Source organism: Sander lucioperca, chromosome 15, assembly GCF_008315115.2.
Source record: "Sander lucioperca isolate FBNREF2018 chromosome 15, SLUC_FBN_1.2, whole genome shotgun sequence".
Taxonomy (NCBI): Eukaryota; Metazoa; Chordata; class Actinopteri; order Perciformes; family Percidae; genus Sander; species Sander lucioperca.
The window spans coordinates 1,708,179-1,731,994 of NC_050187.1; the positions used below are offsets into that span (position 1 = coordinate 1,708,179).

General features: G+C 42.0%; 1 protein-coding gene and 1 long non-coding RNA gene across 2 annotated transcripts in view; one reads left to right on the forward strand and one right to left on the reverse strand.

Annotated features, from left to right (window-relative positions):
- Positions 1 to 23,816, forward strand: part of ncapd3 (non-SMC condensin II complex, subunit D3) — a 49,314-nt gene that overhangs the window by 15,807 nt on the left and 9,691 nt on the right. Inside the window, exons 11-28 of the mRNA XM_031304693.2 lie at positions 3,785 to 4,037; positions 4,328 to 4,366; positions 4,961 to 5,047; positions 5,214 to 5,287; positions 5,447 to 5,581; positions 5,739 to 5,956; positions 6,237 to 6,428; positions 6,544 to 6,641; positions 9,435 to 9,544; positions 10,902 to 11,009; positions 12,883 to 12,997; positions 14,012 to 14,107; positions 15,437 to 15,675; positions 17,020 to 17,099; positions 19,713 to 19,850; positions 19,974 to 20,107; positions 20,403 to 20,611; positions 22,427 to 22,537. Coding sequence (XP_031160553.2) covers positions 3,785 to 4,037; positions 4,328 to 4,366; positions 4,961 to 5,047; positions 5,214 to 5,287; positions 5,447 to 5,581; positions 5,739 to 5,956; positions 6,237 to 6,428; positions 6,544 to 6,641; positions 9,435 to 9,544; positions 10,902 to 11,009; positions 12,883 to 12,997; positions 14,012 to 14,107; positions 15,437 to 15,675; positions 17,020 to 17,099; positions 19,713 to 19,850; positions 19,974 to 20,107; positions 20,403 to 20,611; positions 22,427 to 22,537 — 2,436 coding nt within the window. The remainder of the gene's footprint in view (positions 1 to 3,784; positions 4,038 to 4,327; positions 4,367 to 4,960; positions 5,048 to 5,213; positions 5,288 to 5,446; positions 5,582 to 5,738; positions 5,957 to 6,236; positions 6,429 to 6,543; positions 6,642 to 9,434; positions 9,545 to 10,901; positions 11,010 to 12,882; positions 12,998 to 14,011; positions 14,108 to 15,436; positions 15,676 to 17,019; positions 17,100 to 19,712; positions 19,851 to 19,973; positions 20,108 to 20,402; positions 20,612 to 22,426; positions 22,538 to 23,816) is intronic.
- Positions 715 to 16,256, reverse strand: LOC118493226. The gene is made up of 3 exons (XR_004895215.1): positions 16,246 to 16,256; positions 4,151 to 4,158; positions 715 to 883 (listed from the first exon to the last, which is right to left on the reverse strand). It is a non-coding gene; the product is annotated as an uncharacterized LOC118493226 (long non-coding RNA).

The window sequence follows — 23,816 nt, forward strand, 5'->3', positions numbered from 1 at the left end:
CATTCTACTTCTTGAGGTAAAGTGGCAGTTTTTTCTTGATGAAGAGTAGCTTCTCTGCTTTAACACAGTGAAGTGATAATGTGCTGCTGCACTGAACAGTCTCTCGCTGTCAGTGCTTGTGCACGGAGCAGACAAGTACTTGCGTGCCATCTTTGCCAGGTCAGTGACTGCGGCCGTGATTACTTCTCCAGTAAGCAAGAGGGTTATCACTTCTGGGGATGGGGACTTCAGACAGATAACCATCTAGCTGTTGAGCGATTGAGCTGGTCATCTGCCTGACATTTGAGAAAGATTTAAGAGAGTGTATTTAAATAGGGCCAGTGCATAAATAAACATTTTTATCAAATTAAAAAAATATCTAGCAGAAATATGGCTACAATCTGATAGTCACATACAGTATATAGTAGCCCAAGAACAGAATAGCTTACCTATTATTATTATTATTATTATTATTATTATTATTATTATTATTATTATTATTATTATTTGAGGCACTTTCTTGCAGGATTTCACTGAACATATCAGACAATGAGGGTGCATGCCCCTCATCTGGTGCAGAGAGACGAGTCTTTTTTTCTGCGCTCTGATCTCCTTGTCCTGCGCTGGGCGCTGGGCGCTGCTCCGTGCGCTGCTCCGTGCGCTGCTCCGTCTCCACGCGGGTTCTCCGCATCCATCGCGGCCTGGATCATTTCTCGTGCGCGCTGCTTTATTTCCGCATCCAAGTAATGGTCTTTATAACGCGGATCAAGTACAGTCGCGATGAAGTGCAGAGGATCTGAATAGATCTCACTGAAACGTGTGCTGACAGACTCTAAGAGCGTACTTTTCATTGTTTTCACTCCGTGGTCCGTCTCAACCTCTTTGCTTAGGAGACGCTTTAGTGCTGTGATTAAAGGAATAACGTCCGCTACAGATGCATCAGAGGAGCTGATCTCTTTAGTTAGCTGCTCAAAGGGGGCAAGAAGAGAGATAATGTTCTCTATTAAGACCCACTGGTGTGAAGTGAATGTCGCGGGGAGTTCGTGGTCTGCGCTATATGCAGCCAAGACTCGCTTTTGCGCAAAGAGGCTTTGCAACATGTAAAAAGTGCTGTTCCACCGCATACTCACGTCTTGCTGGAACCGTTTTATTGGTGTTCCAAACTGATCTTCCATAGACTGCAAGTGGGAATAGGCCAGCTGAGAATGTTTAAAGTGGCCAACAATTTGTCTGCCTATAGCCAGTATGTCTTTTACGCTGCGTTGAGACAACACTCCCTCATTCACAGCCAGATGTAGTGTGTGGGCCATGCATCGTATTCCCTTCAGCTGGCTGTCTTCTATCGCTTTTGTCATATGTCTTGCATTGTCACTGACAATGACATGCACTTTAGATTGGTCGATATGCCAGGTGTCGAACATATTGGCAAATGCATCAGAAATGGCTGCTGCTGTATGTGACCCTCGAAACTCTTGTGAATGGAGTAGAATCTTTTGCAGCTGGAAATCAGCGTCGATCCATTGTGCGGTTAGACTGAGCATACTGGTAATGCTGATGTCTGAGCTCCATATGTCTGTCGTGAAACTGATTGCTGAAATATCTGCAGCTATATGCTCATGGACGTGAGTTGCAACGACATTAAACAGCTCAGGTAAACACACCTCTGAGAAATGTCATCTGCTCGGCATGACAAAACGGTGCTCAATGTGCTCGATCAGCCTACGAAATCCCACATCTTCTACGACAGAGAATGGCTGATCATCTAAGGCAATGAATTCCATAATCTTTTGTGTAATGCCCTTTGCCTTGACACCATCACTGGGAAACTTCCTTGCCTTTTCAAAAACATCCGCCACAGACGGAGTGGGCGTGCTCGGAGGCGTTTTCCTTTTCTGTGCCGCGTTCCTCTCATATTCAACGTAGCGATCGGAATGTTTGAATTTAAGATGATAAATTAAACCCGACGTGGGGAAAGTCTTTGCAGATGCACCCCCTCTTGAAATTTCGGCATTACATGATTTGCAAATCGCTGTCCGTGGGTCTTTGACAGATACACTGAAATACATCCACACCGCAGACATGTTGCTTCAGACAAGCACGTGCAGGTCGCGGTTTCTGTTTGCGTCATCACAACATTTCGGCCGTATTGTTTCGGTGTTAAAAGTATTTCGGCCAAAAATGCCCTTTTGGGCCATTTTCGGCCGAACATTTTCGGTGGCCGAATATTCGGTGCATCCCTAGTCAAATCCCAAGCCCTGGCGAAAAAGGGAAATATTGTGAATTACTTCATAACGCCAAGCAGCAGTCGGTGTCATGCCGAGTTACTTATCCCCACCAGGATTTGTATCCCCTGGCCGCGGGAGCATGCGTGCACTCAGAAAAGCGGAGTTTAACTGCTGCACTTCGAATTCACTTCTTAAATGGAACAAATAGCGATGCGGAAGTGTATGGATCGACAGGGTTTTCCATAGTAAGGGACTCATTTATCTACAGAAATATGTTTATTTGTTACATTAAGGCGACGTGTGAATTGTTCGTGTCATTTAGTATTGTGGATTAATCGACAGTGTTTTCCAAGTTCCATATTGCCATGCACCTTAGCTACATATAGGCCTACTGATAGGCCTGTCTATGTGACTCGACATCACATGCACGTTACCTCCTGGCTACCTCCATTCTGTCCATTCTCTGTGGGTGTGGTCTGACAAGGATACCCTGTCTTTGCTAACCCGTCCCTCCCCTAACATGCAAAAGGTCTATCCTGGAAAACACAGAAAACAACACACATGATTGCAGGATAGACCCTTTGCATGTTAGGGGAGGGGGATACACAAAATATCAGGTGAAATAACGGCCTGATATTTTGTGTATCCCCTTTGTTATCATATCATAGGAACATACATTCAGATGTAAGCAGCTAGCTACTTAATAGTTTGTTTCTGATGTTTATGTCCGTACAATATTTTAAGGACTGTCGATTTGTGCATCCTGTCCAGATGCTCTCCAGCTAACGAGGGGGTTATGGCTAGAGTTTGATGTCACAGGTGCTATTGTAGTAGCCAAAGCTGAATAGAGTGGGCAGTAATAACACATCCACGCAATCACAATCACCACACATACGGCCTCTAGTTTTAATATGGACCATAACCATATTAAAGCTAGAGGCCTGAAACTCCTTTTGACTAGATTATTATTGCTTTAAACAACAATCTAATATGCCTACTCAATAAGTAAGCCAATAAAAGACAGGAAAATACATATTAAAGCAGGAGGCCACTGTGGAGAAACAGAAAAGGTAAAACTGCGTGAAAATGAACAAGCAATGCTGCTTTTCTACCTCAGTGCAGCCTTAAAGTACATATAGACAAACAAAATTTGACTGTTAATGCCAATTAAAGGGCTGCAAATACCCCCCATTGAATATAAGCTATCAGTAGCTCACGCATAAAAAAATAGGGGACACTGCAGATCTCTAGATCAGCTGCAGCTGAGCCGTGCTGCTCGCACAGGTTAAAATGGGCGCTGCAATGAAATGCACAAGTGCTGCTCAGGTAGGCGGTGCAGCTCAAGTCTAAATTTCGGTGTTTGGTGTTTTAAGCCCCCAAAGTCGCCTTCCAGGCAGCGCTGTCTGGAAGGCACTAGGGGCTATGGTTGGGTTAGGTGCCTTGAAGTCGACGTTGTTGGCTTAAAACACCATCAAGCCTATATTTCAGTCAGGCTTCATTACATCCTGTCAGTGGTATCTGTGTGTGTGTGTGTGTGTGTGTGTGTGTGTGTGTGTGATCTGTTTTGCTGCCTTACGTAGATGGTGTGCCGGCTGTTTTCCGTGGATGTGGTGATGGTTTTGCTGGAGCAGCCAGAGAGGAGGCTGGAAGAGTGTCAGGACCCAGAGCTCACCTGCTTCCTGCCACACAAGTTCTTGATCCAGAGCCTGCTGTTTGCTCGGCGGATGGACGACTCGCCCACTGTCCAAGGCCACGCCCTTGCCTGCCTGGCCCAGTGTCTGGAGCTGCCTTCTTTCAATGTCACGCGGGCTGTCCACAACCTCTTCTCTGCTAGTGAGAAAATGCACACAATGGAATTGTAAAAAACATCTGTATTTGAAAATAGACGTTTTTCCTGTAAAGCTAGTGTCAATATGATGAATTTGGGCTAATTTTGCATCTGAAACCAGGAGCACTTTCAATAGACCACTTTGTAGAGCCGTAGAATAAAAATACATAACTCTTTGAATTATTAGAGAATGTAAGGGGGAGTTTGTACATGTTTAGAGCTGCTGTGTTTGTATCTTAAACTGTTTTTGTGGTCACATTTCCACTAAAGTAACTTGTCTACTTTCTCTGTTTAGCTGGAACCCAGACCGTATTGGAAGGTGAAATTACAGAAGGTACACTCTTGTTTCTTTATTACAGAGTTTACTGTTTGACAGTACAGTACACACTCAGGCACGTTTAGCGAGTAGGGCTAGGTATCGCTTAAAAAAACTGCAATACCAGTACCAATACTAGTACCCTTAAAGTGATATTAATATTATACCATATAATATGTTACCATTCCATATGAATGTCTTTGTTATCATGTCAAACCATTTAAAATATGACAGGGAAACCACCAGAGGAAGAGATTGGACAAGGTAATTCAGCTTGGAAACATAAACCATGTAACATTGACCTTTTCTGCTATTGAGAGGTTGAGAGTTTTTATTAAAGAATGGATCCAAATTAACTTTAACTAGGTCTTTTAACTGGGGAGGGAATAAGATACCCAGATAAACAATACCTTGCTTTGACCAGTTCAGTTGCAAAACTCTTAGAAAATTCTGCTGTGAAGCCATCGGGCCCTGGGGCTTTACCCACAGGCAGGGCCCCCATTTAAGTACCTTTTTTTGTTTATGTAGTGCATTTTGATAGCCAGGCCTGGTTCACTTTTGTGCATGTTGTTTGAAGTGTTGGTGTTTTATAGATATGACTGTATGTTTCAGGAAGTTCCCAGCAGAGTCAGAAAACCTACCGCAGTCTGCCGTTCAGGACTGTGGAGATAAGCGCCGCTGACGGCTCCGACTGTGACGGTGAGACAAACCAACCTCAGCTACCATTCAAATGAATTTAATGACATGCATTGGGTATTGGGCGGCATTTTGTAAAAACATGGGCACAAATTGTTTACAAGCTTGTGTAGGTATTTATACCCTCAAAGTCTGACAAGAGATGTGTTATTATACATTTTTGATGCAGCTAAAGAGAACCTGGCTCTTCTCCTGAGGCGTGTAAAAGACGTGAAGACTAACGTGAGAAAATCGGCATTGCAGGTATTGGAAACTGAGCTTCACCAGACAGCTTCATGTTTCAAATCCAAATAATAATGAGTACAATAACTGATATGTCACCAGTATATGAGCTTTCTGTGCAGTATACAAAGCGATGCACAGATGATCCTTTAACCTCTGTGCTCTGCCGTCCCTCCACAGGCCCTTGTGGGTCTCCTGAAACACAACGTAATCCCCATGAGCTGGGAGAACCTGGCTACGTTGTCAGAGCGCTGCAGAGACCCAGCTGTTTCTGTGAAGAAGAAGGCCCTGCAGTGTTTAGGAGAGCTGCTTACTGTAAGTCTCAACCAGCAGCTCTGAGAGACAGTACAACATTTTGCATACTGATTACTTTTCCCAACAATCTAGTGACGAAAGAAAAAGAGAGAAGAAAATGTGTTACACAATTTCCAGTACACAAAAAAATGTTTTTGATATTTTCTCTGACCACCAGGCTAAACCAGAGTGCAGTGTGGTGCAGAAGGCATGGCTGCAGGGCGTGGTGCCAGCTGTGGTAGACTCTGAAAACTCAGTGCAGGACAAGGCCCTGGAGGCTCTGGACCAAGTGCTGCTAAGCCAGGTCAAACCGTACGCCAGTCGCTACCTGGATGCCAGTCAGAGGCTGACCTGGGACCTGCTAGGCCTGCTCTGTCATGATTGCCAGCACCTCGGGTGGGGAAAAGTACATTCAGTCCAGTTTGTGTTTCATACAAAACAAGAACACGTCATACAGCAGAAATTATGTGAAGTACAAACTACTTGTATTTTTGTATTTAGATTGAAACTAGTCAGAACACAATGAATACTGAATATTAGCACAAAATATTAGGTATTAGCAGTCATTTCAATCATTATTTCTCCTTTACTGACCTTCAAATAGTGTCATTGCTGGGGAAATGATCACATCCCCACTGCTGTTGCTAATATTGTTTTTTTGTCTCTATGTCTGCAGCCGATATTTCAGCAGGGCCTTCACCATCTGGTCCAAACAGAACAAGTTCACACAGACGTTCATCACTAACCTGATCTCACACACTGAGGCTGACCACGCCGCCGGGGCCTGGCTGCTGCTCTCCAAGGTTGTTGCTTCGTCCCCCAGACTGCCCTACGGGAAGATCCTGGATGCCTGGGACAGCATGGTCAGGTGAGAGAGGGACACCCAGTATTTATTGACATTTACAATTCAGGTCACGTTTGATCTTCAGCTAAGAATGTCAGTGTTACCTAGATGGTTTTTGTTTATTTAATTTTGCTCTTAGTTCAAAGGACGTAAATGTGACAACCTGCTGTCACATCCTGTGTGTGATGGGAGACATCGCCGCACATTTGAACGAAGATACCAAGGACAGGATAGTTAGTAAGTAAATGAAGTGTGGGATGATGGGAGAAATTTTCAGGATGAGTCTGGAATTGTCATAATCTCTCTGTCTCTGTCTCTCAAATTGAAATTTCAAATTCAAAGGCTTTATTGCCATGAAAGTTTCAAGCCCATTTCAACCAGTCCCTCACATTATACTCACAGCTGTGCATCGCGGCATTTCACTGCTGTTGCAGAATGAAACCCAGATGTATGAAACCACAAATCCGATTAGTTTACTTATTAATCAAAGTTGCCGGAACACAGTTTTGAATCGTCCTGGCCCACTTGCCGGTCTTTAACCCCTGGTTATTACCTGAAAAACCTCTTGTTATACAGTAAGGCTGGACTCGAATATTTGACTATTTGGGTATTCGTTCGTTGGATTGGTTGTTGAGTATGTGTTTTTCTTTTTTAAGAAGAAAAAAGAGAATGCAGGCTGAAATTCACCATGGTGTTTTGTCGTAATTATTCCGCTAACTAAATGTCTAGACACTAATTCACACGCTAATTCATGCAGTGCTATGTCGTCCATCTCAGCCAAGAACGGAACAATGTTGAGTTACACGCGAGCAGTGTGATGTGTGTAGATGTCTGTATGGTTATACTGTAGCTGCTTTGTGTTTATTTCAGGCAATTTGATAAAGGTATAGATAGTAAGGCCGTGCATAATGCCAAGGCTCTAGTCGGTGCTGCACATGCAATGAATGAAATGCGGAGGAGGAGAAAAGAGCATCTGTCTCCACAAAATCATGACCGTACCTTTTTTTTAATGAAGGTCTGAGATGGCGGGAGGGATAATTTTCTAAAATCAATGATCATGTCCTTGTTCTTTGTGGCGTTTAATCTGAGAAAGGCCTCATCACACCATTGGACAAACTCATCTACCACTGGCCCATGCTCAGATTCATCTTTACGGAGCAGGCTGATGATGACCGTGTCATCAGCGGACTTCAGGATGTCCCTGTCCCCGTGCTGACTTCTACAGTCATTGGTGTAAAGAATGTACAGCAACGGGGACGGGAACCAGCCCTGAGGAGCGCTGTTCTGACAGAGAGCCATCCACCCTAATGGTAGTATAAAGAGCATCGTGCAGGAGATCCCAGTGGATGACTGGGTCAAACAGACTGTCCCTCCCATGATAAACCTATTTTTACATTTAGCTGTCTTATTATTTTCAGTTTGGCTAGGTTTAGGCAACGAAACTGGGTGCAAATAGCATTGTTGACTACTCACACATGGGTGCTAATACCATCTAGGCTACCTTAATCAAACGCCTACTGACTCCTGACATCTATGCTGCAGCAGCAGAATGACTCTTGATACCCTGTGGCACTCTCTGTAACAGCATCTACTGACGGGCAAAATCATAACCTCGGCGGAAGTAAAAAAATAAAAATAAAATGAATGAAAATCAAAAAAGTGGAGCTTTACAAAAATCCACAATGACTTCATTATATGCTGAAGGACAGTGAGTGAGCAAATCATGTTGACATGTTTTTGTCAATACAATTATATCAACATCTTCTTCGTCACAATATCTATCCAGTCAGTCTTTGTTAGAGATTAGGTCTGTAACCATTTTCGTGTTATAGCTCTCTTGCTAGCTGCTAACAGTATCTTAGTAGATTTGTCTCGCCCCAATAAATTAGCTGCAATATTGCCCCAATAGGTTGTAGAAAAGGAAGAGTCTATTCCATTACCAGAAATGTTCTGTATTACCTCCTGCCAATATGATGAACAGCTGGGCAGCTCCAAAATATATGGAAATGAGCTGCCAGCTGTTCTCCACATTTCCTCCAACATTGGCCCCTTCACATCAAACCTGTCTGTACACTTTTTGACTTGGGGTTTATAAAGTATACAATCAAATTCCACCAACAGAATGCTCTCCAAAGACCCAACCTGGTGGAAGTAGACTGTACAGTGCGCATATTCAACCATTCTTCCTCAGAGTTGACAATTCCAGAGTTCTCCTATTTTAATCTAATCTTATTTGTAGAATGTTTGATAATGGATTGAATAGTCGACTACAATGTTGAAACAAGTTTACTTAGTTTTACTACAACTAAGCTGGTATCACATTCCTCCATAGGTGTAATCTAATTAAAATTCAAAAACGAATTTTGATTGAAATGATTCCTAATCCCTAATTAAAATCAATTCTTGATTCAGTACAAAGGCGTACTAATCTCAGCTAATCAGGATCTAGTTTCAAGTTTTCAGTTATTCATTGTCAGATTCTCAACAACTACAAAAACACGGTCTCAGGCTCCCTCCAACAATGCTTATTACAGTTGTATAAAACAGTAAATCCCAAGAAAAAAATGTTTGTTTTATGTTTGTTCATAAAGGTGATGTGGCAAATTGTGGCATGAAAGCAAGAGTGTAAGTGTGTATAAGATTCCCTGGAACTAGTCCATTACTTTAACATGACAAATTCAGTCTGATGTTAGGCAATATCTAGGTTATTATACTAGGAGGCCGTTGCTGTTAATTGGAGCGATATGTTGACACAGCTTCCATATGGGGACGGACAAGCCACGCCACCTAATGTATGTATGTCTATCTGGGCATTGGGTCTATCCACCATTTAAAATAATTTCTTGCTTAAGTTAATATAATTTTTCACCCCCTGTACAGTTGTCATGAAGGGTTATATTAGCTATAATGACAAACCGTTTCTTGTACTAGCTCTAAACATGTTTATTCTGCGGTGAAGATTTTTTAACATAGGCATTGTCTGACGCAATTTCCGGTCTTCTGTATGTAAACAACCATCTGTCTCTCTAGATGATCTGATGTCTTGGTTGAAGACTTTTACTTTGTCTCTGGAGGTGATCTGTGCTGCTGTAGAGACTCTTTGTCAATATGGCCGCAGTGAAAACATCAAAGAGACTCAGGTTGGTGATCTTGCCTTTTCACTTTAAAACTGCTGTTATACGGTAATCAGTGTTAGTGTAGTACACACTACACTAAATATCAAATTTAAATATATAATTAATACATCTCTGTAGTGCAGACTCTGTACTACACACTACACTAAATATTACATTTAAATAATTAATAAATAACCAGCTTTTCAAAATAACAGTTGCAATGTGCAACTTTAAGCTCATTAAACTATTTTCAAAAAAAGTGCTGTAACAGTTTCACTGGCATTGCTCCCATTATCCTCCGTGACACGCTCTCTTCCACTTTTCCCAACAACTCTTCTCCAAAACTGCGCTGAGATAACAGCTCAGCCCACAGCTTCACTCACTCCAGCAGATAGTATGAAATAAAAACAGGACACGTCATTTCACTGGGTGTAACTACGCTAACTAACCGTGTATTGTGAACCGCGTGTAGTGATTAAAAAAACAACAGCTGTGTCTCAAAGACCGGGCAACAGCCGGGACATTGAGAATCCACGCGCGATAGGTGATGGATAGTTCCAGTCACTTCGTCATGTATTCACTTCGTTGAAACAAGAGAAGAAAGCCTCACTGATGTGAAGAACAGGGCAGAGAGTATGCCAACACTCCGGTAAGTCCACTCACCCCGTCTCTGCCCGGGCATGCCCCAGCTGCCGCACATTTCATCACGCGACGGTGAAATGGCGATTGTTCTCAGGACACACACGCGCGATATCAACTGGCTAGTTCTCCTCCAGACAGCGACGGACCACGTCTCTTTTTCTTTCTCTCATTTCGGCCGTGTGGCGCGCGTGCCCGCTCGCGGTGTGAAGCACGTCCGCGCTATTGTCCGAGATGCACTTGACGGCCTTTTGTGCAGCGGACTTTTTTTTTTTTTTTTTTTTTGACGACCTAGTTAAGGCGGTAGGGTTCACCAGCTTAGGCGGCCGCACAAGCTGCAAAGTGCTGCGGGAAACCCTGACGTTTAACATGAAAATCCGACATAACATTGTAGATATGACAGAAAATACAGAAAAGCATAATATGTCCACTTTAAGTATTTATGTTCTTGGGCTTGACCAGTGTCAATTTGATATCGATGATGATATGTTTTAAATGATGACTCAGTGTAGGGTTTAAACTGTTTTAATCCTCAATAATGTTTTAGGTTGCTTTATACTTGTAAAATTCCAGCACGGAGCAGGCACAACTCATCAGCCAATATTCATATTCTCTCAATATGATGTTCATCACATCAGCGTCTGTCCTACATCATGATTTAGCTAAAGTATAACTCAACCCCAATTCCCATTGTAGTTTCTGACATATTTCTGACATGTTATATGTGATTTATTCTGTTCAGGCTTTTCTGAACCACCACTGTGGTGAGCTGGTGTCGGTCTGCGAGGCCTATTTAGCTGGCATCATCCTGAGTGAAAATGGAGCCCAGAACTTCAATGAGGAGCTGATGGTAAGATCTTTCCCATGCAGGTTCAAAGTCAGCTTTAATGCCCAGTTGCCCTAGTTTTTGCAATGTGTTCCGCACCGTCGCCACGCATCGGCTATCTACTGAATAGCCAATCCATCTAAAAACTGTAGTAAAGCAAATAAACGACTGTGAGAGCACTATTTAAAATTTGACAGCTGTGAAAGCTATTGGGTTTCTGAGCTAGACTTTTGAGAGTACGCTTATGTAGTTTCAAGTGGCTTCCTTGTGGATTTGTTAGCCTGAGCCCAGCTAGTCAAGCAATATGTAAAATGCGAGATAATCATGGCATCCATATATATCATAGTAGTTTCAAAGCTGAGTGATTGTCAGACAAATCTAAGGTTACTTAAATTAAATCTAACTCTTTTGCATATACTTTTTAAATGAGATTTGAAGGAGAGATTTGAATCAATCCAGATACTTGTATTTCGACACAACTTACAAGGTTTTCCCTGATATCATTATATCTGGGTCTGGATTGCTACATGGTCGCTTTGAAAAGAACATACTAACAGTTTTACTTACTTAAGACATGATTTGTCAAGCCATCTTATGATATCGTTCATTGCACTGATACGTTTTGAAGCAGCCTGCTGCTCTGTGCAGCTGTGTATCTACAGCTACAGTTATACTGTATGCTGCATATAACTGGTTCTTTACGTCAGGACAAACCAAAGGCAGATCATTAACATATAGGCTGAACAATGGTGGCCCAAGTATAGAACCTTGCGGAACACCACAGGGCTCAACGCTAACTTTTAAGTGGTTGCCGGCTTGGCAACCAGGCATCAGCTTTTGGTTGCCAAAATTGACAATACAGTCACTGACCCAGAAGCTTCTGCCATTATTTTTTACAGCCTATGGTACAGACTAAATTACTGGAATTGTTGGGTCTTTGTAAATTAATTATGAGGTCTAGACCTACACTATCCGTAAAGTGTCTCGAGATAACTCTTGTTATGATTTGATACTATAAATAAAATTGAATTGAAAACGGTCACTCTTCTTTCAGTGTTTTCTTTTAGTTTCAACTTTCTGTTATGGTGTGGAGGGGGAAAGGAGATCGTGATTTACAAAAACGAAAACTTCAGTCTTCTGGACCCCATAGCCTGTTGCTTTGAAGCCTGGCGTCACCACACAGCCAGCGTACAGTACTGTCTTTCATGAGTTCACCCGGAACTCCCAGACAGCAAGCATGTTTAGATACGTCTGTTTCTCTCTGCCGTTGTTGTTTTTCACAAAGAACCGGGCTGGTTAAAGTTAACTGATGTTATAGAGGTCTGGTAAAACAAGCGCTATCAGAGCCTACGTTAGGTTGTGATAGACAACGGCAGAGAGAAATAGACTCACTTGCGGTTTGGGAGTTCCAGGTGAAGTCGTGAATGCCGCCGCCGTAGATATACAAGCCAGAAGCTGAATGCGGTCAAGCCGTACAGGGAGATGAGGGGCTATTCGCTGTTTTTCCGTGCTGGTGAGTGTTCTTCTTCAGCATTTAGCGGCAGGCTAGAACATTTTTAACGTTAGGCGTATATACTGCCCCCATCGGGTCCGGAAGGATTGCATCCCCCGGTAACTGGAAAAATTAGTACCGGCATGTTTTCAGAATTTTGGTACTGAGTTGGAACCGAAGTATCGGTTCTCGTGACATCCCTAAACCAAAGGGTGACGTCACTAATGCTACGTCCATTATTTTTACAGTCTATGGTCTCGACGGAGGACTGAAACTAAGAGAAAAAGTTGTTTGCAAATTAGTGTGGATGTGCACATCACTCTTTTATTTGTCTCAGGGTGCTGCACCATCTCAGGTGTGGGATAGCTGTGCTTGTAATCTAACTGAAAATGCTCTCTCTTCTAGGTAAAACACCTCCACACTCTGGGTGTGGCGTCACTTAACTGTCCTGCCAAGGTTGGCAAGAGGACGGTGCTGCTGGTGGAATCTGTCCTCACAACACATTCTGACAAACTGGCAGGTAGGGAGGATGGACATCTAAGAACAGATACTGTGATACAATATGGTTATCCTGGTTTGGAGGTTAGAAGAATGAGAATTGGTGAGAGTAGTGGTGTTATCAGGAGTGCTCCCATTACAGTCAATTGTGGTAAAATCGTGTCAGGTGTTTGCAAGGCCTTAAAGTCTTAATATGGCCCAGGTTGAGTTATATTAAGCCAGGATTCAGACTAAAATCTGCCCTGCGTTTAAACACCAAGGGATGTGTTGGTGGGGACGTGTTTTAAGGTACTGGGAGGACAATGAAATATGATAAAGGAAATCCCGTTTAATAAAACAAGTTTTGTGTTAAAAGCATAGACTGTATATAAAGATGGACCGCCTAACAGTTCCCCAAAAGTGAAGCCAAAACATTTCGATCGCCCTCTGTTGGCTGACTGCTGTACAGGCCATAAACCCCACCCCCTCCATGTTAGAGGATGGGAAATGGGCCAAACTATAAAATCAAAGTAAACGTCAAATAAATTCTTCCCAAGGATGGGTAGTTCAGATCAAGCTGATGTTTGTTCAAGTGTTAATTGTTCTATAAAATTTGGTTTTAATAAATTATTTGAAGCTACAAAAATGGGGTGTAACGTCTGTGATTGACTTGCAAATGTGTCCGGCCAATGTATGGGTTTAAAATGCGCAAGATGGCAGCGGCCGTATCTGGGATATTTTGGCTTTATTTTTGAATAGTGGGAGAAAGCGGAGATGCAACTTCATCTTTATATTTTATTTATTTATATGTTTATATTTATTTATTTATTTATATATATATTTAGTCATAGTCTTTGGTTTTATTTTAAATTGTGACCAAGAAGCATGCTAAGCATTAGCTACTAAGCATTTTACTGTGTAAAAATCTGTTGAAAAACACTGTTTTAGCTATTTCTAAATGACCTCAAACCTGGTTTACATTTCTGTACTTTGTAGGTAACTTAGGTTACTTTGTTGGTAACATGGCTGACTTGTTCTTTATGTTGGTCATTGACAGAGTGTGGGGATGAGCTGCCAGCATCACTGCCTCTGTCCCAGTTCAAAGCTAACTCTCTACCTACCAGAGTCAGAGCTCACGGAGTCATTGCTTTAGGTAACCTGTTCTTCTCTGTTTATATCTGCCTCCTCTATATGGTAAACATTGTTAATAGCCTTAACTACCATGCATTTCTACTGTCTCATACATTTCAAAAATCTGAATCAGCAATACTTTGATCCCCAGGTAAAAATTTGGTCACATTTTTTGGTTTTTGTTTCACACACAAATACAATTCACACTTAAGAAATATAATATGCATTTGAGAGTGTGGTCGAAACCTGTTATGGCTTATATTTATAAAAAGAAACAAAACAAAGGACTAAAACGCCTAGTGTAAGTAATAATAATGCTGAAAAATAGGATCTATGATTAGTTTGTCAAAATGCAATAACAGTATAAATAAGAATATTGGTTGAAATGTCATACCTGCAAACTAGTCGCTTTTTGGCGAAAATCGCCATTTTGAAGGGGAAAATGTCATCCACGTGAATCGTGTAGATCCGAAGAGTTTTTATTTTGGGGGGTGTCCAAAACCCGGTGCTAATACGGCACCGGTGCCTTAACGACCGTTCTCTACCGGACCAAATAGCAACACGGATTTCGGTGCCTTATTTAGGTGTCACTTAAATGCCTACGCTTCTCTCTGATGCTCCGAAAACGGACGTTAGAGGGAACTGAAACATCGCCGCACGGGACGCTAGTCAACACTACACCTGACAGCAGCTAACGTTAGCCTACCGTTAGCTAGCAGCTGGAGTAAACACGGTTAAAATGCTGACAGCTAAACGGTGTAAAAGTGTGTCTGTATTTCACTGGAGAGGATTCCAACAGTGTAGCTGCCGCTGTCTGAAAAACAACACCGATGTTGCGTTCACTTGAAATTTGCCTTGCCAGCCTCGTTCAAAGTTGTTGTATTTCCCATCCAATGGTTGTTTTTGTCGTTTAACAGGAATTTACTGGTGAAATAAGTTATTGTTATTCCATTTTTAATAAATCATTTAATTTTGACCCTGTGGCCTCAGCAATACACAATATAATAATACATTATCGTTTTAGCACCAGGATAATGTTGTGTTTTCCCTTTTTATTTTCTTCTTGGGAGGGGGGGGGGATGATGAGCTCTTCTGAGTTTGCAGGTATGAAATGTACAGTATTAATGCCAAAGTGAACAAGATTATTGCACATTAAATGATTATTGCACAGAAATGATAAATTATGGGGTTATAGCTGCTGACAGGAGTGAAACAAGGTCCATTGATTCCTGTGCTTGACTCGCACGTCATGGAGTGGGTGGGTGACATTGTCCAAGATGACACCTAACTTGGACAGTAACCTCGAAGCAATCCTCTCTTAACATTTCCTCTCCGTTGGCGTCTGGTTTAGGTAAACTGTGTCTGCAGCATGAGGATCTCGTCCAAAAGTACCTGCCGGTGTTTGCCAGAGAACTGGAGGTTGGCACAGAGGTTGCCGTGCGCAACAATGTGGTTGTGATTATGTGTGACCTGTGTGTTCGATACACCAACATCGTGGATCATTATATCCCCAACATCTCTGCTTGTCTGCGGGACAATGAGGCTGTCATCAGGGAGCAGACCCTCATCATGCTGACCAACCTGCTCCAGGTGGGAACTCTTCTACACATTCTTCTTCACTAGGCTATAGTTTGAAAAATGTATTTCATTGTAGTTTCATAAAAAAAAAAGAAAAGGGATGATATCAACATATATAATTATGTCCAAAGCTATTTTTGCACCCACAAATACAACAGGGTTTTTTTTCAGTTGACTTAATATACCAACAAACGCTAGCGGCAATGATCAGGGTCCAAGCAGATTAATAAATAAATATAATAAAAAAAAAAAATATATAAATAAAATAAATAAATAAATAAAATAATTCATCAGGGTCACAACTATATGCTGATGTTTGGTTCAGATTTATACATCTTTGATGTAGCTTAATACCTTCTGTGAAGAAGTGTTCCACATGTCTGCATTTGTATTGAATTTTTATTTTGTTCAAGATCTGGAAGGCATCCCATGTCCATTAATTTATACATATTATAAATAGTAATACTGCTACGATGTGAGAAGTGTCAGAACTTATCCTGAAAAATGCAAAGATCCAAACCACGTGCAGAATGGCAAAAACAGGATTTGAACTCAACCTTTGAAAGACAACCACCTTACAACTCGGCTACTGAGCAGATCAGATCCAGGGACATGCTTAAGAAGTTTGAGTTTCTTGAGTGGAATAATTACTTTCCGATTTATATTAAACTTATTCTTGAGATTTGTCACAGGAGATTGGGAATTTGAGTTTGGAAATTGATGAAGAAGCACAAGATATGGCATGTCAACTTTTAAACCACAACACTTCACAACAGGTGGCCAAAAACAGGAGAAAGCACCAGCTTTTTTTGACGTATTTAACACACAAACACATTTATAATGTACATACACAATAGATAGGCTAATATACGTGTATATATATATATAGCATTTATACGCTGTGTATATGTAAAACACTATATTTGGATAATTCTTTTCATACAAACATTTGTAGAGTATACATGCAAAGGCGCTCCATCCATTGTTGATATTTAGATCGGCTGTTCATCCGAATCTGCGTGTAGGCTTAAAATCATCCACCCACCTGCATAAATTCTTTTCTCCAATTTAGAGAGATCTGTTCAATCCTCTAGGGAGACTTGACTCAAATGGCATGTTTTCACATGACCTATGACATCATTGTATAGACCATTGCTTTGCAATTTAACATCACATTAGTCTGAGGGTTATGCCAACCAAATTTGGGTCGTAATGAGAACAAAAACAATAGGGCTCCAGTAGCGATCATCGATCGACTCAGCATTCCTCCTTCATGCTGCTAGGCGGCTCTGGGAATCTTTAAGCACGGTGTGTTTTCATTGTTTATCTATAATCGCCTTTCTTATTTATTTCTAGGAGGAATTCGTGAAATGGAAGGGCTCCCTCTTCTTTCGCTTCATGGTGGCGCTGGTTGACCCAGTCCCTGCCATCGCCAGGTAAACCACACTGCATAGATAGAAAGGTGATGAATAAGAAAATAATTTTAGGACTTAACATATAACCATCTGGTTTTAAAACTATGTTGACCTTAAGATACCTGTAGGCAATGTAGTGTGCAGTGTTTGGGAAATCAGCAGCAACATCCTGTTCTGTATCTCTTTATTGTGCAATGCATGATGCATTGTATGATTTTCCAAAATAAAAACATAGCATAGGGCTGTAATATCACAATGGCAGTTTTGAAGGATATCCATGACATGATAATAAGCAACTCTTTCTCATGAACAAGTCCGTATGATATAGCAAGAAAAAAATATGCACACCAACTCGTATGATATCCTACGAAATTAGGCGACCAACCGACCAACCCGGTCACGTGACGCTGGCGGTCCTATCCGCAGCCGTTGGTAGTTGAGTTTAGCCGACACTAGGTTACTGGGAGCCGGCTATAAAGCATGCGCTATTGGCCGTTTCAGAGGCCGTTGCTAGCCGGGTTTAGCCGACAAAAGGTGACTTTGAGCCAGGTACAGAGTAGAGCCCTGCGCGGGACTGTTTTCTTCATCTCGCTCCCGCACCCGCAACATGTGTGTTACACTCCCGCCCGCTCCCGCAATGTGTACGTCCACTCCCGCCCGCACCCGCAAAACTCTGAGAATTTATGCCCGCACAATAATAGAGATGCATTGACGTTGTGTCTTCTCCCGTCCCGCATGAGAAAACACGTGATTTTATAGGTTAATAGGGAGAAGATGAAGGCAAAGAAGGCAGGTGCTTGCTGCTGTTAGACGGGGAGGAAGGAGCAGAAGGATAGGGAGAGAGGGGGAGGAATGGGCCGAGGATGAGGGAGAGAGGAGAGAGGGGGAGGAAGGAGCCGAGGATGAGGGAGCGAGCAGGCGGTGGACGGAGCCTTGGCTCGGAGCTCCCCCGTCCTGGGAGGCTCAGACACGCTGGTGTCTGCTCATAGATGGCCTATACAGTATATACTCAGTCAGTATATATGTATATCTATGGTTTCTGCTGGCGTGGGGGGGTTCCAGGCTACAACCCGATCCCGCAGTGTTTTTTTTAGCCGCCCGCTCCCGCCCACAGCAAAGTTAAAACCGCCCGCTCCCGCGAGATTTGCGTTGGGTATTTCCCGGCGGGACCCAATCCCAATGCAGCCCTCTAGTACAGAGCACCGTGAGATGGCCGTACTTTCAGGGGCCGTGGCAGTTGAGTTCAACCCATAAAAAAGTGAATGTCATGCAACGACAGTTAAAGCGTAATTCTCGCCAAAATGCAACCTAGGGTCTTTTTGTGAATGTACCTGAGTCAAACTTTCGTTTAAAAGCATATTTAGGACGGAATCGCCACTTTTAAGATTTACCGTATTCTCGTTTTTCGGTCAAATGGCCTTTTGAATGGGAGTGCTAGGGGCACTTTTATGCTAGCTTCAAAATAGCTATTTTTAAACCACTAAGAAGACTCGACACAACATGAGAGTTTGCTCCAAGTATGACCAGGGGCTCTACACCTTAACGAAAGCATTGACAACATTGTTTGTGTACCCAGAGTTTACTAAAAAAGTTTTTAACAACTCAGCGTAGTTCTTGTTGTTTCCGGCCGCAGCCATTTTGTCAGTCAAAATCAATCGATTTCCGAATGCAACAGAACAGGGAGGAGAGTAAAGATGGAAAGCTCCTAAAACTTAGTTCCATATAAATGCACAGATTATTTCTTATTTTATCGTTATTGAAAAACAATATTGACCTCGTAGTTGAAAAAGGAGCCTCATATGAAGTCCGTTCATTCGCATTCGGATATCGACTCGTTTTCACTGCCGAGGTGGTAGCGGCCGGAAACAACAAGAGCTACGGTGAGTTGTCAAAACCTTTCTTTTTAGTAAACTCTGGGTACACAAACTATGTTGTCAATGCTGGAGTTCATGTGTAGAGACCCTGGTGATACTTGGAGCAAAGTCTCATGTTGTGTCGAGTCTTCTTAGTGGTTTAAAAATAGCTATTTTGAAGCTAGCATAAAAGTGCCCCTAGCACTCCCATTCAAAAGGCCATTTGACTGAAAAACGAAAATACGGTACATTTTAAAAGTGACGCTTGCGTCCTAAATATGCTTTTTAAACGAAAGTTTGACGGGTACATTCACAAAAAGACCCTAGGTTGCATTTTGGCGAGAGTTACGCTTTAAGTTTAGGGACCTCCTCCCTACGCGGTCCACAGCGTTCTTATAGCAGTTAATGTGGTTTATACAGCAATAAATTCTTTGAATACATATGAATTACAGTGCTTTACTTTTCGTAGCTACAGTATATGTACGAATGGTTCATGAGAACAGCCTGTAATAAGGAGCATATGTGTATTTATTTTTTGGGTTCTAGGTAGAATGTACAACAAGCACAGTGACAGTTTTTACCATTGCAATGTCCAAGACAAAGATTATAGTACACACACATTCTCCAGTCATACCGTGTTATCTGCAGTGCATACTGTGATTTCCACAGGCATTGCACATGAACAAATGAGCAAACACCCAGCGCTCTGATCTAATATTGCTCTGAGCACCTACAGTCCACCATAATATCAAAACTAAGTGCCTCCTGTTTCCTGTCCCAGTCTGTGTGAATACTGCCTGGTCCACCTGCTGCTGAAGAAGAACTCCGAAATGTTCAGCCAGCACTTCATCGAGTGCATCTTTCACTTCAACTCCTACAACAAACACAAGTCCTACAACAAGTTCCCTCAAAGTGAGAGGTAGGAAGCTGTGTGGATATTGTTTCTGTCATGCAGTTCACATTAGACTTCATTTTGCTTTGATTATTTTCCCAGATGACACTTTTTGTATGTATTTTTCTTTTTTGGGCTTTTTTTTTTCAGAGAAAAGGCTCAATTTTCCCTGAAAGGAGCTCAGCACCGCGAGAAGCGTTTTCGGATCTACCGCTTTCTTTTGGAGCACTTCACGGACACCCAGCGCTTCAACATCAGTCTCAAGATCAACCAGACCGTTTTAGGTGAACATGTGTGTAGATTGAGAAGTAAACCAAAGCTGGAAAGCTTCTCATGCATAAAACCACCAATTCATTTTCCAGCTCTGTGTGGTCTAAATGTTTTTCTTTCTTTGCTGATGATTTTTTTTAAGTGATAAAATTAACTGAAATTCTTCTTTATTAAAGTTGGTTAATGAACACTAAACATCTTGGGGCATCTTAACCAATTTTCTTTGTGAATTCTAGACTGTTAACAACAACCAATTTGCTCCTAGAAAAAAAAACAAAAAAAAAAACTTGTAACGTCTTCCTATCCCAGCATGCTTTGCAGACAAGGAGCTTCCTTTGGATGCAGATGGGGCTGAAATTTTATCAGAGACCTTCAACATCTTGAGTCTGAAGGAGATGAAGCTGCAGGCCATATCTACTCCAGCAGGGGGCGCTTCAGGGGAGGAACCTGAGGAGGAGAACATGGCCACTATGGCTAAGGTTGTCCTGCAGGCCGCACAGAAGAAGGTGGTGTCGCAGGTAAGCGACGTTGGCCAAGTTACTTGTAATACATTACTTATCCATTTTTTATTTTATCCTTTACTACTTTAATTACTCAGCAGCAAAAGTAGCATTACATGACTCGTTACTCTACTTTAATTTCTTAGCTGCCTACAACTTCAAATCCTCCACACCCACACGTCACATCTTCTCTATATAACGCGTGTTGAAATAGAAAACAAGCAGCCAACCTACAATTTGGAGGGATTTACTGACCATCAAGCCACAGCTAGCTTAGCCTTGGTGACGGCACACAGCCCTTCAGTAGTCTGACCTGCTGCTAGGTTCACACGCTCTCCACAGCTTTTTTAAAAAAAAAAAAAAAAAAAAACGGTGTGAATTTAGGCGTACCGGTAGCTAACGTTAGCGAGACAGCTAAGATCACACAACATTTGAGTAAGACTACTTTGGAATTACCAGGAGTCACGTGTCTCCTCTTTTGGCAGAGGCTATCTACCTCCCTCCACCTAAAGCCCCTGTGCAAAGTTAGCACGTCCTGGACCGGTCTGTCCACTGAACGCAGAGAGACCAAACTAACATTAACCCTACGTATAGCTCTCGGTTAGATAGCAGGGACGTCATTTACGGCGATCAACTTACGATTAGTTACGATTCACGATTTTAAGTTCACGGAACGATTTTTTAACAGAATGAGCTGCAGAAAAATGATTATATAAATACAGGAATATTTTTCAAACTGCTTAAACATGTGCCCTCCTATCAAAAGTGTAACTGAAATTGTATTTTATCTTAAGGTAAAATAAATAATATTTCTGCATTTAAATGTCTAAAAACGACTAAACCTATGTTATAGACATACCTGCAAACTAGTCGCTTTTCGGCAAAAATCGCCGTTTTGAATGGGAAAATGTCATCCACGTGAATCGTGTAGATGTGTCCCCTTTTTAGCCCTTCTGAGTTTGCAGGTATGTATATATTTGGTTGAGTTTTGTACTACATTATCCCAAATGTTTTCAACAATGTTCAAACCCCAGAGAAATCTGAAATTTTATATCAATGACACGGAACGTTTTGTTTGGTTGCCTGTCAGTGGCATCATATAACCTTTGACACCTCTAGTTGCTAGGGGTGTTGATATGAATCGGTGCACCGCGATACGGACGTTCGAGAATAATTGTAAATTTTGTAAATATTTTACAGAATTGTACTCGTAGTACAGCTTTTTTTCTGCCACATGCATCATTTTTTCACTAATGACACGCCACTTTGCAGCATAGTATTACAGCAGAGACCTGATTTATTGATACATTTCAATATCGATCGATCCAGTTTATGGGATTAGAGTGGACAACAGCCTCGGGACACATAGTTAACGTTAGCCCCCAGCCAGCTAGCACCCAGCCACTATCATTACAGCAATCCGAATCCCAGCCAACACAAACTCCAGCGCTGGTTGCTAACGATGCTGACATTTTAATGTTCACGTTTAGCTGTCTTTACAGTTAAATTTAGCCGACAAAAGGTAACTTGTCCTGCGGCGACGACCGCTACGTTTAGGCACCAAAACAACTAGTTATGATTACAAAAAAGTGAAGGGGGAGATATTTCCGAGAGGCGGGGTGCTCTACTGCACAACGTCGGCCTTCGGACATCTCCCCCGCCGCGGAATTTCAGCCAGCCACCCGCACCCGCGAAGTAACGTTACAACAAAGCCCTTTCCCCCCGGTACTGAAAACTATTGTGGTTTTAGCTGGTGGCTAATGTTAGCTTGCTCGCTTGCTTGCTAATTGGTCTGCTATCAATACAAATTAAGCTAACCGCTCTAATCCACAGGTCCAGAAGAAGGCCTTCATAGAGAACACCGTTCCTCTTATCATCAGCCTGAAGAGTCTGCTGGAGCAGAAACGCTCTCCTGTGCTCAGAGAACTCATGTCCTACCTTCAGGTAAGACCACAGCATGGACGTGTGGATGCTTTCTTTCATATTCATTTGATTAATTCAGTTCTGTTTAGTAGGGGTGCAACGGATCAAAAAACTCACGGTTCGGATCGTTTCTCGGATCAGAGTCACGGATTGGATTGGATCTTTTTGTTTATTAACCTATAAACACACCGATAGCGTTTGTGATGGCTTTAGCCCGGTCTGATTGTGCAACAAGGGGCTGCTTAAATGCCGCGGTGATAAGCGGTTGTTGAGCAGCTTTCGTTTTCACTCCTGTCAGTGAAACACCGGGGTGACGTCGCTTCAAATGCGTGGCCACGCTTGATGTGTTTCCACTGTCATATGGCTTTCTTGTGCCACAGTGCCTACACACCGTCACGGTTTTATCCACTAACCTCTTTCCTTCATCATTATATTTGACAGGGAAGCCAAAATGCTCCCATACAGGGGATTTAAATGACGCGGGGCATTCAAGCTCCTCCGTTCCTCCGCTCGCCATGACCACGCTGTGTTGGGACTGAATATGTGCAAAACTTTTTTATTTTCAGAAATCAATCCGTGGATCACGTGTGTGCCGAACCGAAGATATTGATCCGAACGGGTCACGGATCAATGACGATCCGTTGCACCACTACTGTTTAGTCATATTATTATACCAGATGGGAAACTTGATCTGTAGTCAGGAGTGCAAGACAAACATACAAAATGTACAAATAAACAAAAAGACAACAATACAAAAACAAAGTACAAAAATGTTTCCTGTACATACAATATACAAGCACAATTTTACACAATACAACAGCAGCAATCTCTAACAAAATTCTAAAATTACATGCGCAAATTAAGCAGTGTTATTGCAAAAAGACCAAAGGAGTTTATACTCCTATTTAGCGCTGTGACGATAACCGCATTACCGCAATACCGGCGGTGACGTGACACTACCGCGGTGATGACATCATCATCGCATGTTTTATTTATTTAAATTTTTGCTGGCGAAAGTTACCGTAGTACATATGTCATATGATGTGAAATATAATGAACACAATAATCGTTGTTTAGTTATCATCATTGGCTGTCTTCTAGCCTACATTAAAGAGAGTATGGAAAGAATTTTTTTTATTTTTGACAGTCTATTAACTATATTAGGGACTTTATTTTGTGTGTCCGATTTATAATGAATTATTTCTATGCTTGAGTACTTGTGATATCTACAGGTAATGTTTAGTATAATACATGGTAGGGAAGGACATTTCTCACTTCTCAGCTGAGGTGGACACATTAC